Source organism: Siniperca chuatsi, linkage group LG4 (assembly GCF_020085105.1).
Source record: "Siniperca chuatsi isolate FFG_IHB_CAS linkage group LG4, ASM2008510v1, whole genome shotgun sequence".
In the NCBI taxonomy this organism is placed as follows: Eukaryota; Metazoa; Chordata; class Actinopteri; order Centrarchiformes; family Sinipercidae; genus Siniperca; species Siniperca chuatsi.
Window position 1 is genome coordinate 8741687 of NC_058045.1, and position 14661 is coordinate 8756347.

Here is a 14661-nt window from a genome sequence, read left to right on the forward strand (position 1 = left end):
AAATGCATTGTTTCATCATTAAACAACCTCGTCAAGAGTTACCATGAAAATGGGAAAGCCAAGGCAGGCATCGAGACAGAGAGTCAGAACAGCGGGGGGAGACCACCTGTGACAGACTGCAGTACCTCCTCCGGTGCTGCTCTTTCCTGGCAGTGATGTTAGCGATGTTAGCCAGACAGCAGCCAGAGGAAGGACCCCGGTGCCCAGCTTTGAAAAAGTACACACCAAAAAAAATTCACAACAAGCACAACCACCATTTGAAGCGAGAATAAGCAGTATTTCTGATGGAACATTCTGTCACTAAAGATGCAACTTTTTGTGGCCATTTCCTACATTCCCTGTCTGTTTGTTAAGATGTGTAGTTTCTGTGTTATTCTACCTATAATTTTTCAGTTCATTTCTGCATTTGCCTTCCTTCTGTCTGCACTTGGGTCCTATCAACCATTCCTATCAGAGTGCTGAATAGTATTATTGATTTTTAAACTGCGATTGTTGTTGTTAGTAAATAGTAGTTTACTAATATTAATAGTAGTCAGAAGTCAGAACTGTTTGTTGTAGGCATATCATACTTGAAATTGACTTTATTTATGTATTTTCTACAAATCATAGTCCCACCAATAAATAATAAAGCCCCCAACCACCCCAGCAAGAAAATATCCACCTATAGTATGAGGCTTCTTGTGTTTTGACAACATCTAACATTTGAGAAGTTTGGCTTCTGCTAAACAAAAAAGGGGTTCTATAAAAAAGTAACTTATCAACAAAAATATTGTTATGGTAACATACTGAAACTCATCTTCACAAACCTCACACATATGCACTCTCCTCTCTCTCGTTCTGTATCTTTGCCTCACACACAAACACACTCATGCACAAGCACACACACCTACGTACTGTAAGCATACACACATTTGTGCCAGGAACATTCTGTTCACCTCCATCACTGAAAAAGTCGGTCTCTTATGGTAACACAGAAAACTTGAGTGACATAATTGCCTTAGTCCTGAACAGACAGCAGAAGAAAGTACAGCATGTAATCTACCCTTCAACACACACACACAAAAATCCATAATTCGCTTCAGATTCTACTATTCTATTCAAACGTGGGGCAGTTATTAAGATCCTGAGGTGTTAATATGTGTGCTGTGTGTCAGGACTGGAGGCCTGTGCCTGTCTAGCGGTTCCAGCTGCGTTGGGTTGTGTCTGTGGTTTGAGGCCCTCTGTGTTTCACCGAGCGGATTCAACCTCTCAGCCTGCAGCAGCTGGCAGCCATCAAGCTGCTGGCAACACACACATACACACTCGCTTACATACACACACATGCTCACACAGACGTCCTTCCATAATTTCCATGGTAATCAGTAGGGAGCCAGATCGTGGTCGTGCCAGGGGTAGGGAAGAGAGGGAAGAGGGGTTCTCAGTTTAGTCCTGGACCTCCGGTTTGGTTGGCTTAGGTGATCAGAGACACAGGGCAAGACTCAGGATATGAGCTACTCTTGTTGCTGTAAATGAAGGTAATGAAAGAATTGGACACAGATGGGCGGGCCATGTAATGTAGATTTTAAAGGATAATTCTGCTCTATTACAGTGTGGGTCTGTGGGTATTTCCGTCGTTTTTTCATTGCTATCGGTAATAATAACATTGTTCTCACCCAGTTAATTGCTTAACATGGCAACATCACTAAAAGAGTTCAGATGGGGAAATATGCAGGCAGTCAGATGATCATACAAGTTTTAAAGGAATAGTTATACATTTTGGGATATGGAAGATTTTGGAAGACTGATACCATTCTCAGAATCAGAATACTTAGAAAGAAAGAAAGACTTAGGAATTTGACTCTGGTTTTTCGTTGCTTTCAATGTACTTACACACAGTTCAAAGAACAATTTCTCATGAAGCCAGCAGCTGATTAGCTTAGCTTAGCATAAAGATTAGAAACAGGGTGAAACAGCTAACCTGGCACTGTCCAGAGGTTAAAAAAATAAAATCTGCCTACAAGCACCTCTAAAACACATTAATTAACCAGACTGTCCTCATCAGACAAACGTCCATGTAGCAGCTTATTACGACCCATGTATACGTTTACTGTAGGATGTGACCTCTAGCGGTCGTGGCAGTTATGACGGGAGCAAACCAGTAAGTCAGGTGACGCAGTGTATAGAGCTAGAAAGTCCGCTTCTGGAGGCGGTGGGGTGGATGGATGGCACAAACAAAATAACAAAGGACTTTTACCCAGGAAACCTGGGTTTGTGTCCCATGTGAAACCAAAAGTCAAAGTTGACTTATTTAAAGTATTAAGTTGCATAATGTTATGTACTTACGTTAGTGGCTGTATGGGTTGGAGGACTTAATTGGAGGAGTAATTAACACATTATATGTTGTTTTATCATGGCAGATGTTTTAAATTTAGAACAGAGCCAGGCTTGCTGTTCTCCCTGTTCCCAGTCTTTTAGCTTTTTGCTAAGCTAAGCTAATCAGCAACTGGCTGTAGCTTCATATTTACCATACAGACATGAGAGGGGTATTAAACTTATCATCTAACTCTCTGCAAGAAAGTTAATAACCATATTTCCCAAAATGTCGAACTATTCCTTTAAACAGACCCCCAGGTTAGTCAGTTTTTGGAAGAGAGGACAACGGCTAATCGAAGACTTCTGATTGTGATTACCCAAACCCGTCTGTTGTAAACATTCATCACAGTTTACAGATGACTCGGTTAAAGTTTGACGTAGCATACTTGGCCGTAGTTTTCCTGTGGAATGAGGGATTATTACCAGCATTTCAGGTGCGCTCACTTTTGGTTTTAACCCCAAATAAAGTGGTCTAGATAATCTGGCTAAACTGTTGGTTTGTTTACAACCTCTCAAATTATCTGACTGCTCATTTCTCGCCAGGTCACACTTTGCTATAGTGATGTTGCTGTGTTATCAAGTCTTAACAATTACTATAGGGAGTACGATGTTATCATAACTGATTGAAAATATTGCCAAAACAATGAAAATAAGACCCAGGTTGGAATGAACCCAAATTATCCTTTAAACAGCTGGGAGCTGGCCATTGGCACTCTGTCCAGAACCTATCTGTTTGGTGAGACAAAAAAATGTGGCCAAGAAGCTCTTGTTTATGCCACCACAGACCAAAACCCAGTGTAATGTGGCTTCATGCTGGGTAGCCAACATGGCAGAGGTAACACATACAAATCTGGAGCACAAGCACGCTTAAAGTTGCTACACTGCATCAGTCAAACGCAAGACTTCCACCATTCAGGGGGGTAAGAGTAAGCCTGCTGTTTTGCCTGGTTACTAAACAAAACCTCGAATGACCTACTTTCACTCCTACCCCAATTTCTCCACCCCTTGCCTCCTCACACACGCACAGCGCAGCTAATACACTGGGACTGAATGGGGATTGAAAGTGTGAAGTGGATCGCCCAATCACAAGACACACAACCACATGCTGATATCAGCTTCCTTTCCAAATGCAGGGGGAGGCTTTCAACAAGACCGTTTCTAACCCATAGGCCAGTCCAGTCCAAAAAAAAAAGGTAAAAAAAACATCATATCCCACGAGGCTATGTGTTTAGAATACAAACAAGCTGTTTGGGATGAGAGTGCGCAGTGTCCCAGTGGTAAATCACTGCCCTACAGGGTATCAACAACCTCCTCCATCCAAAACACAATTCAATTATGGACGGTGCAGCAAAAATAGAGTAACAGGAAACATTTACAACAGCAACAGTAATTATGTTTGGATCCCATTCCACAGGAAGTCATTACCATAGATTTCAAGAATATCTTTATCATCCAAGTTAAGAAAGAATTTCCTCCTCTGGTTGGGATAATATTTGTGTTGATGTCAGGGAGAGGACAGAAAGCAGAGCGCTGTGAAGAGGGGTGGAGTTACTGACAGAAAAGGGAGTGGCTTCCAACGGCTCGCAAAGAGAATCATCTAAAAAGTATAAGTGGCTTGCAAATGTCCACTCGCCTTCCTGGCTAATCAGCTCTGCTCAAACTTTGCAGCTCAGGCAGGTTTGGTCAAAGACATTCGATGTGTGCTGGCAACATGGCAGACTGCTTTCCTCTGCTTGAGAGGAGAGAAAGTTCTATGACAACGCTGATGTCTGCAGCAGGACAGCCTTGGACTCAAATTTCCTTACACGCTGTGAAAAGCGATCCACACCACAAGTCCACACCTCTTCCTTCAGTTCAATATCCCCAGCTGAAATACAGAAGACTGGCCTGTCATTTTGTATTAACCCACAAAGTAGAACTATCCCGCAGAGGCCCCCGCTAACCGCTATCAGATCAGCTGATAATGACTTTCTTTTATTGAGCTCATGATGGGAAGGACGACCCCAGCGTTGTGAAATGCACCTACTTAATTAGCTGATAGATGCTGGCAGCCAATTTGTAATCAAAAGGAGGCAAAATGGCTGTTTATTAAATCTACATTTGTGCAGATTGAAGCATAGCCTCAGAGCATGGCTTTGATAGAGTGGTGGAGGACAACATAGCAGCTTTAAGGCTTGTGAGGAAGAAGAGACATAGGGATACCTCTTTGCTCTATTTATTTTCTGAAACAGTTTTTACACAGTAACTATCAATCTGTAGGGCCTTTATATGAGACTCTAAGGTCTGTGGGAGAAGCTTCCTGAGAAAAATAAAGTTAAGTATCAACTGTAATCATTCATCCAACCTCACACTATTCTTCAAACACTAAATACAGCACTAATTCAAACAGGTCAACAAAGTGCAGATCTACTCCTTGTCATGGCGCTCTTACTGCTTCTTTAAAACATCATAATTCTACTGAACACAGCAAAAGGGCAGAACTGTTAAAACATCATTCAGCCTCTTTAGGTCATCTAACTGAGAGGCCGTACCTGGAAAATTATGACCATATTGCTGTCATGCAGTTAGCCTATATTTTTTCCTCCAGGCAGTAAGTAACTTTATGCTGTCTGGCATCTCCGCTGTTCCCATCACCATGTGGTGGTTGCATTGTGGCCCCCAAACGTGCTTCTGACCCCCCTTAGGGAGGCCAGAGCCCCGTGTGAGCGAGGTGATGACTAGTGTGGGTCAGCATGGGCTTGTTTACACATTACAGACCACACAGACAAGACACGGTTAAGACAGCATATGTATGCCATGTGTGTCTCAATTACAGGCAGGCCATGACTGGTCAACTGCTTAGCAGAGATGAGAGTGAACGGTAGAACACTCAGGTTTCGTTGCATAAAATCTATTATATTCTTAACTTAACTTTCACACACTATCAAGACAGTCCGAGCACTGCTGTCTTTATGGCCCACAACAATAACATGTAATAGAGATCATCTCTCAGCAGAGGGCTCCAGCCTGGCTGAGAGCAGAGGAGATTCAGAGATGTTGTGAATGTTTGCATCTTTGCATGAGCTTGCATACTTTGTTTGTCTCGTAGTTCCATCCTGCTCAGTTTTTATTGGGACATTGTTGCAAGAAAATAAAAATCTAAAGCAGACAAAACGTATTCATTGCCGTAGTTGCATCAATGAAAGCTGTTTACGACCAATGTCTTGATTTTTGGGCTGTTTTTTATTGTTCTCTAAGTAACTCCATCTTGAGTCCCTTAAAGTAATGGAGTCTGAATCCAAATGTAATGGCATCCATTCTTTTTTGTTTTTTACACATTTGGTGTCTTTGAAATGTACATTGCTGCGACTGAAAATAAGTGAATTTATTACAGCTTGGTTGTCTAATGCCTATGTTCACTCTTACCAAATGAAAACACGAAAAATATTATTATTTAGTTTTTTTTAACTTTCACCTATATACAGTTTCCTTCTTGTTTTTGATCACAGAGCATGAGATTATAGATGGAAGGTATAACTTCATTATTTAATACAAAAACACCAAAAAAGGATAGAAACAACAATGAATACTAAATGTATTGTTTTATTTGTATATGTAAATAAATATTAAGACTGAATGAGTGCATTTCTCTTTCCATCATTTGCAGCATTGCTCTTTAAAACACAGCAGTGTACACAGAGTGTAAAATAATCTGCCATCTGGGCACATGCTTGTTTATAGCCATACAGTAACTATTCAATCTAAACTATATAACCAGGCCATCACTCAATCAAAAACAAAGAGACACCCTCACTCCATTACTGCAGCAAACCAACTACTGCATATCAAATTAATAATGATTGACACTTGAATAAGCTTCAGCTGAGAGATCAAACCTAAATCAGAATAAAGTGTAAACTGTAAAATATATAAGAGTCTTTTCATATCTGATTTGTGTATGTACAGGAGTGTGTGTGTTTGTGTGTGTGTGTGTGTGTGTGTGTGTGTGTGTGTGTGTGTGTGTGTGTGTGTGAGACCACAAAGAAAAACAAACAAGCACACTACAACGCTAACTAGCCCTGAGAGCTGAGGGCATCTTTCAAGTGGCCGGGCCGACAGTGCAGCCTCTCATCTCCCACCCTAACCGCACTCACAGGTCACAACGAGAGCTTTGATCACTCCAAAAGTCTGTTTCCCATTCACATGCTCGGCATGCTCATTGATTTTCCATAAGGAGGGCCGAGGAGCTGATATGTTCTCCTTTTAACACAGGTACGCATATGTATCAGTATCAGAGGAGGTTTAAAAGCCAGAGCTGCTACATTCCTGGGGTTTAAGGACAGCACACCGCAATAAGTGATGAGGGGCAAGTGGTATTAAAGTCCAGGACAGAAAGATAAAAAGGCATTTATCATTTTTGTGGCAGTGGCTCAGAGATTATTTGGGGAAAATGTTTGACATAAATAATTAGGGATGAGATGAATCACTGACATTGTATCCTCAGCTTCCCTTTCTCATCAGCACTTGAAAGCTCTTTCTAAAATAGCATCCGTTTAGCAACAAAATACCAAATTTGGTACTTTATTTCAAATGACAGAAGAGAGCTACACCTGCAACTATACTATATATGTCTACATGAATTAAATCACCACCTTGGTCTGGACAGGTGCAACGTTTTCAGAGGAAATTTTGGCTTAATCATTTTACTAAAAGATAACTTATGATTTTTTATTTAAACAATATTTCCAATGAGGCATTATATAACAATGGTCCTATGAAGGTAAAGTAGAAAAAAACGTATTGTCATTTGTTGTAATGCTGTCCATGATTGCCTTTTAATGGCTGCAAGTGGCTCTACAGAATATGACAAGATATCAGTCAAAAAGAGTAATAAGAACTGATCAAAGCACATCCACACTGCAATGTAAAACAGCAACATAACATGTAAACACATAATAATAATAATAATAATAATAATAATAAACATGATCATATTTATAACAATGTATTATTGTTGTTGTTGTGTGTTACACTATACATATGACATACACGAAATTTATAAAAACTCTTTATATTATATTTACTGACAGCCATAATAATAGTAAAATAATACTAAAAAATTCTAATCAGACTCACAAAAGGCCAACAATCCTTATTTTATTGCCATTTCACTGCTCCCTCCTTTCTTCCCTTCTCCTTAAACACAAAACTCGTTATTATAAGAAGAAAACTAGCCAGAAATAGAAAAGTTGAATGGGACAGAAACTTCTTACCTGGTCCCTCTGGATGCATGGCAGAGAGGTCCGGCGATGTGACTTACTGTTGGACTGACTGTGTGCCATGTCTGAGGCTATCACAGAACTGGACCTCCTGCGCCTTTTAAATACAGGGATCTCTTCCCTGGCTCCAGTCACGGGGGTGCAGCCCTCCTTGTGTCTCCCTTGGTTGGGAAGGAGCTTGTCAGCATACCTCGCCAGCAGGATGCCCAGCACGCCAACCAGGTACGCTACGTACGGTCTCCAAGTGGCCCGTACTTTGTGCAGCGAGAAGAGTGAAATAGTCCTGACTATACTGATGAAAACGATCACAGATATGCCCTGATTCAGCCGTGCTACCATGAGTGCGCCGGTGGCCACGCAGATGAGCACGACCACGGCTGCTGTCGTGAATGAAAACAGCTGCTCATCTGTCCCATCCAGAAGAGACCACGCCGCTGCTTCGCCCAGGTGGCACAAGGTTAGGAGAGAGAGGGCGGTCTGGATTAGAACCCCGCAGCGGATTAAGTAGAGACCGACCCAAAAGAAGGCACATACAAGGGTGAACAATGGCGAAACCACACTCCAGCAAGTTTGCAACAGCTCCGCCGCGCAGCCTGAAACGAAGTGAAAGGGAGACGATGAATGCGAGAGTCTGTTGTCAGCGCTGCTGCTGGCTTCGGCTTTCCAGTCTGCACATTTGACCAACAGAGCGAGAAAAACCGAAAGCGACCCCGCACACACCGCACTCCGGAGTCTCTGGCAACTCCATATTTTTGTGAACATTAGCCTCACCCACGACTCGTAATCTCGGTCACTGCACAGTGGGATGACACATGTTTTCACGTAACCATTGCGATCCGGTGCGCTGAAGCTTTTTTCATGAGTGCTGCTCTGCGCACCGGTACTGTCAGATTCTACAGGCATCGCCATCACTCATGGCAGATATGAAGTATGAGGAAGTCTATAATGCATCTATACCAGTGTGGTCATGGAACAGGGCATGAGTTAGTGACACAACAAACATCATTTATTGTACGCATAATGAGAAAGTACAGCGAATACGCACCGATGCTTCTCCATTTACGCATGGAGATGTGCTGCCACGGAACGCATTCTCTTTGTTTTTCCAGGTGCAGGTTGAGAAACTGCTGCTCGAAAGCGCATGAAAGGAGCCTGAGTGACAGAGTAACTCAGATGTTATACAGATCTAGGGCACTGATTCTCTGCACACACGCGTCCTGCTTTGCCCTCCTTTGTGGAGCGCCGTCTCTTTGACTTCTGCTGTCCTTCTCTTCGCCTTGTGGATCCACGTCCTGGTCCGTGCAGCAGCAGTCAGTGCAAAACATCAGTCCCGTTCCGTGAACATTCAGCGACAAAACGCGCTTTCTGTGTCCATTGTTTGGCCACTTCCCGGTCTCTCCTGAAACGGTAGAGACCCTCCTGTTACTTTCGAGAATAATCGCTGCTGAGGAATTTAAGCACCTAGAGTGAGTGTCCATCAGGTTATTGCTCGGCGTTTTGAGGGGCAAATCCGGAGTGTTTGTCACCAGCTCTCCAAACAGCCGTGAGTCTCAGCTCATTCACACAGGGAGCAAGATACTGCAGCAGCAGTGAAACCCCCAAATCTTTCCTCAGCCAGCCCAGCAGGCGTTGTCCTCACCAGATCTGACTTATGTTTACATTTTTTTCTCTCTTGAACATTTTGGAATACCTTATTTTTGTAAACACACACACACACACACACACACATATATATATATATATATATATATATATATATATATATATATGTTTTGTTTTTTTAAACTGCAGCAAAACATGTTTTTGTATAAAATGGGATTGACCTATATTTTCCTGGCAAGTTCCTCTCTGAACTGAATAAATATGGTGTGTTTAGGAGCAACCATTTCAGGCCATGTTTTATCTCAATTGATGCATTCTGATTTGTGGTTTTGGTGTAATATCTTTGCAAGGTTACGAAGCCAACCTGAAGGCTTTCAACTGCCTTGACATGAATTCATTTTTAACTTGGGAGAAGTGTCTAGATGCTGATGAGAGAAATGGGAGCTCTGCATGCTAAGTGTTTTGCAGTGAAATTCCCAGAATATTTCTGTGCTTGGCCTCCAGCTTGACTCCTAATGTCCCCACTCCACCAGGTCATTGAAATATTCATCCCACTTTAAGTGTCACTGATGATGTGTTGTGTCACAGTGGAAGTTTTCCATCAATGTTTCAGCCCGCAGATCTTCTGTGTGCTGAAGTTCATGCGTTCACAGTTCGGGAGACACATGTGTGTACCCTCAGATGTCCATGTAATGCTCTCATGGGATTACACTCTCTCACATATATAGACATCTATAGTACAGCCAAGCAAGCACACGTAATCTCACTCACATTTGCTGATGCACACACAAATAAGCTGACGTACATACCGTGCACGTGGTCTGTCTCTGTCTCGAGTCTGTGACTCTCCTTTTTCTCTCTCACACACACACATGCTGTTTGTACTGTACATTTAACCCTGATGCTTTTCAACATCTGGTCTTCTAAAGGCATCTAAATGAAGATGGAGCATTCTAATGGACAATGCTCTGTAGTGCCGTGCTCTTGATTTTGCAGCCCCATGTCCTTCAAAAATGTATGGAAATCCTGCAACCTTCAAAACAGAGAAGCAGCATATTTAGTAAGACTCATGTGTGTGATGCTGATCTTCTTGAGCTTGCCCCCACCCCCTAATCCTCCCTCTACCTGTGCTCATTCCCCCAGACTGAGACAGGTCAGCACAACTTTCTATCCATTGGTGTAGACAGAGTCCTGTGGATCCTTTGTCATCTGTGATTAGCGGGAAGCATGGGAGGAGAAGAAGCGCTAACAGGGAGCGATAGGAGCAAGAGGAGGCCAGGTCCTGTCCATCACCTCTCAGTACATGCTCACTGAGTGCCAGACAGCTCTTTCAATGCAGTGTATCACACAGGACAGCTGCTGGCTCCAAGTGTGAGCAGATTTTTGCGACAACATCTGTTTTTTTCACCTTATCAAGGCCCAAAGGTAACATTTCTTTGGAGGAGTTGAAACAATACTGCTTCATCTGACTGGTTTATATCATGGGTGACAGGAACAGAAACATTCCCTCTTTACAAACAGAAGATAAGAGAAAGACAAAGGAGAGAGGAGTTGAAGTCAGCCAGAAAACAGGGATATACAAGCATTAATTTTACTTGTAGGATACCGTGGTGCACTCATGTTGTGACATTTCAGAGGCAAATCCATCATATGAGGGGCAAAAGGTTGTCCAAAATAACTATATCTGTGTATGGTATATGTAATATAAAATTACGTAGATTATGTTATAGGCTGGAAAACAAGAGAAAAACTATAGTTATACCAGATGTGGAATGTCTGGAACAACACCCGTGTTATCAAATGTGAAAGCCAACAGCTGTCCTTGTTTTCCTGCAAACTGTCAATGGTCAGGAAGAATGCAACTCATAACCTGCATCTTTCCCTTATGAAAAGCATCACTTTCTGATTCAGATGAATATAAATCACTACAGTCCTCAGGAGCCACCACACCCTGCATCTCAGGACAAGATCATTGTGAAATTTTCTTTCAGTTGTCTCTACAAACACATCTAGAGGCCATTCTGAATTACCCATAAGAATTTTAATGACTGGGGAATGCACACGTATCCGTCTTACCCTATTTGGCAATGCCACGGTCCATTGTAAAACAGGAATCTTTTTATGAGGAGCAATTCATCAGACATCTGGTTTGGATGTTGCATGGGGAGCAGTCATCTGATGTGACCTCGCTCAGACCTGCGCTGGCCTCTGGGGCTGTGACAGATCTGATGTATACCATTACCATTAAACCACTTCACCCTGCAGCCCCTATTCAGCACATTTTTGTATCAATACATAATAATAATAATTACTTCAATAATTTCACTCTGATTAGTATTTTTACACACACTCGCACACACACAGGTCTGAGCACACTCAGAAACCTATACATATGCAGTTGACAGAGATGTCAGAGCGGCAATTCTGATCATAAATAGCTTTCAATAATCTTAAATATAACTATACATCGAGAGCAGCTGTCTGTTTGCAGGAATTGCAAGGAGACACAAAAAGCAGATGTTAGATGATCTATACATTATTCTATACATTATACATAAAATATAGCATGATTCAGAGTAGAAAGACTAAGGAACAGAAGGAAAAAAGAAGAACCAGCGGTGGAATGGAGTGATGGAAACAAGTTTACATTGTTTTTGGCACTTGTGCGCAGAGTGAGATCCATCGCAGCGTGTTTACCAGCCCTCATGGGCAACGGTCGGCTCATGGCCAAGTTTCCACTGAGGTGCTGTGGACACCCATCTCTCTCACACACACACACACACACACACACACAGACAGACAAATGCCACCACCATCATATACACAGACACACACACTTCCTGACAGTCACACACAGTTGCAAGAGTGCCCACAGAACAGGAGCCTTCAAGGCTGGACTCCCAAGGAATCAACAAGCTTCCTTTCTCTTTAGAAACACGGATCTGACCTGACGTTGTTACTCTAACTGGAATTAGTCCAGCTATCTTATATTACACAATCAGGGCAAAAATGGAGCAGGAACCTACAGCAGAGCCAACTGCATTATGTATGAGTCTGGGCCAATGATTTCAGCATCTCCCAAACTGTTCCCATCAATATTCAAATTTAAATCATGTACAATCCAGGGATTTGTTGGCACAAGAGAGTCATAGGATTTAGATGTCTAGATACAATTTTATAAATCCTATGTCTACTGACATAAAATGCTCAAGCCAAGATGATGAGATGCAGTCAATACTATCAATGCAAACTGTAACTCCCCTCCGTTTTAATGACAAATACAAAAATATGTGATCTAGAAATGCAACGATTAAGTGATTAATTGATCAATCAGCAGCAATTTTGATAGTAGATTAGTCAGTTTTCAAGCAAACTTGCCAAACATTTGATGGTCCCAGCTTTGCTTTTCCTCATCTTACTTTATAGTAAAATTAATCTCTTTGGCTTTTGGACTGTTGGTTGTACAAAACAAGACAATTGATGACATCACCTTGGCCTCTAGGAAATTCTAATAGGCAATCTTCACAGTTTTCTAATGTTTTAAACACCAAACCGACTCGATTAATAGAGAAAATGATCTGCAGATGAATCAATAATGAAGATAATCCACTGCTTACAGTTCACAACAGATGCTGTTGAAGAGGAAAGGCTCTGTCTGCCACCTTCCTTCTGTGCTTGTTGGTAAATAACACTGCAGACTCTCCAGAAATGGCAGACTGTAACATGCTGTATTTAGAAGAAAGGTTATAAAATGTCACACCAAAACAGATGTCTATATACAGTACATGTACATGCAAACTAACACAGACAAAAACACACACACACACACAGGGGTTTAGAAGATGTATTTTTGAAAGCTGATGCCAATAAAAATATGTTTGTACAGAGACTGCCAATGGCTGTTTTGGTTTTGATATTCAGTATCTTAATTGTTGCTCATTTTCATGGCAGAAAAAGTGTCACCACCTGAATATTTCCTCTGAAATCACATTCAACCAGTGTGACACCAAAAGCCATGCTTATTAAATTCTTTTGACACCTCTAGATTTTTTTAATAGAATAGCAAACTGTAAGATCTTTAACAGACTTCAAATGAAAGATATATTTGTCGAAAACATTTTTGAACAACTAAACAAATCAATAAAATGTGCACAAAACTGCTTCAGGAGAAACCTTTATCATATTGATGGTAGTCAAACTGGCTGCATATCAGTCTAATCAAAACACATGCATATATTCATAGTCATTTACTTCCTTGTCCTGTACTTGTGTACAATTTTGAGGTATTTGAACTTTACTTGAGAATTTCCATTTCACGCTGCTTTAGACTTCTAGGCCATTACATTGCAGAGGGAAATATTGTACTCCACCTACGACAGCTATAGTAACTAATTACCTTAGAAATTAAGATTTTACATAAAAAACACATGATGAGCTCATAAAACATGATGCATTGTTATAGATTAAACTACCCACCAGTTTACAAAATAGTTAAAATCAGTTCCACCTCGACCATCTACAACAGTAAAATGCTGCTTACACATCAATGATTTGGTAATAATAATCCAATATTGTAATATATTACAGTATAACACTCACAGAGGTGCAGTGTGGTTTTGCTACTTTTACTTAAGTAATGGATCTGAATACTTCCTCCAACACTACAGATAACACACAATACATTTCTTTATGCACAAACTCAACATACAATCTCAATCTGACAAAATTTTCTGGCATGTTTGGGTATAATGGTTTTATGTGTCTCCACCATGCATATACAGACAGAACTAGTAGACTAGACTAGTAGGGCTCAGTTTTTGGTGAATGATAAAGAAGAATATTGTGATTAAATTAGAAGACGGGTACTAAATTCACTGGTGTGGGTGGGAGCACTGCGGGCAGAGAAAGAGAGAAAGTTGAAACACTGCCTCAGATGAATAATGCAATTCCAAGGTTTGAGTGGGAAAGGAGCCACACATTTTATTGCATATATATTCAGGGGAGTTAGGAAAGTTGCATGTATGAGTTTTGAATATTTCAGATCAAAGTTTTCAAAGCTTCTCTGCCACCGCAGCTTGCTCAGACCATGTGGCAGTTAGCTGGCGTTGGGACGTGCTGCTTGTCTTAGACACTAGATATCTGCTTGAGCCTGGGATTTATGCTATCCCAGGGAAACTGCAGGAACTTCTATTATATATCTCTGTCTCTTTTGTTCTGCGGAGAACAGATGTACTTCCTAAGCCTTCTCAAATAATGCAAAATAAAACTGTAGATCATGGCTTGACACACCAGGCAGCCCAGTGTAATTGGTCATTGTTTGTTCAGGACATGCCAGGAAAAACACCGGCCGTCCACCTTGTATGAGAGTTGTCCAGCACACAAAAGTCAGCTTTCATATGGGCATCTGGGCCAGGCGAGAAAGGCCAAGGGAGCTGACTGCTCACTTTTA

At 41.4% G+C, this 14661-nt stretch overlaps 1 protein-coding gene across 4 annotated transcripts in view; it reads right to left on the reverse strand.

The window, feature by feature from the left end:
• LOC122874950 (cGMP-inhibited 3',5'-cyclic phosphodiesterase A-like) overlaps window positions 1-9286 on the reverse strand; it is a 70555-nt gene extending 61269 nt beyond the window's left edge. The window contains exons 1-2 of one of the 4 annotated variants that reach the window (XM_044193540.1): window positions 8656-9283; window positions 7605-8203 (exon numbers count right to left, since the gene is read on the reverse strand). In XM_044193540.1, the coding sequence (XP_044049475.1) occupies window positions 7605-8203; window positions 8656-8677 (621 nt within the window). In that variant the 5' untranslated portion in view covers window positions 8678-9283. Of the gene's footprint in view, window positions 1-7604 lie in introns of all 4 variants that reach the window. The other 3 variants (XM_044193539.1, XM_044193538.1, XM_044193541.1) reach the window with 3 other exon arrangements.
• Between the last annotated feature and the right edge of the window lie 5375 nt (window positions 9287-14661).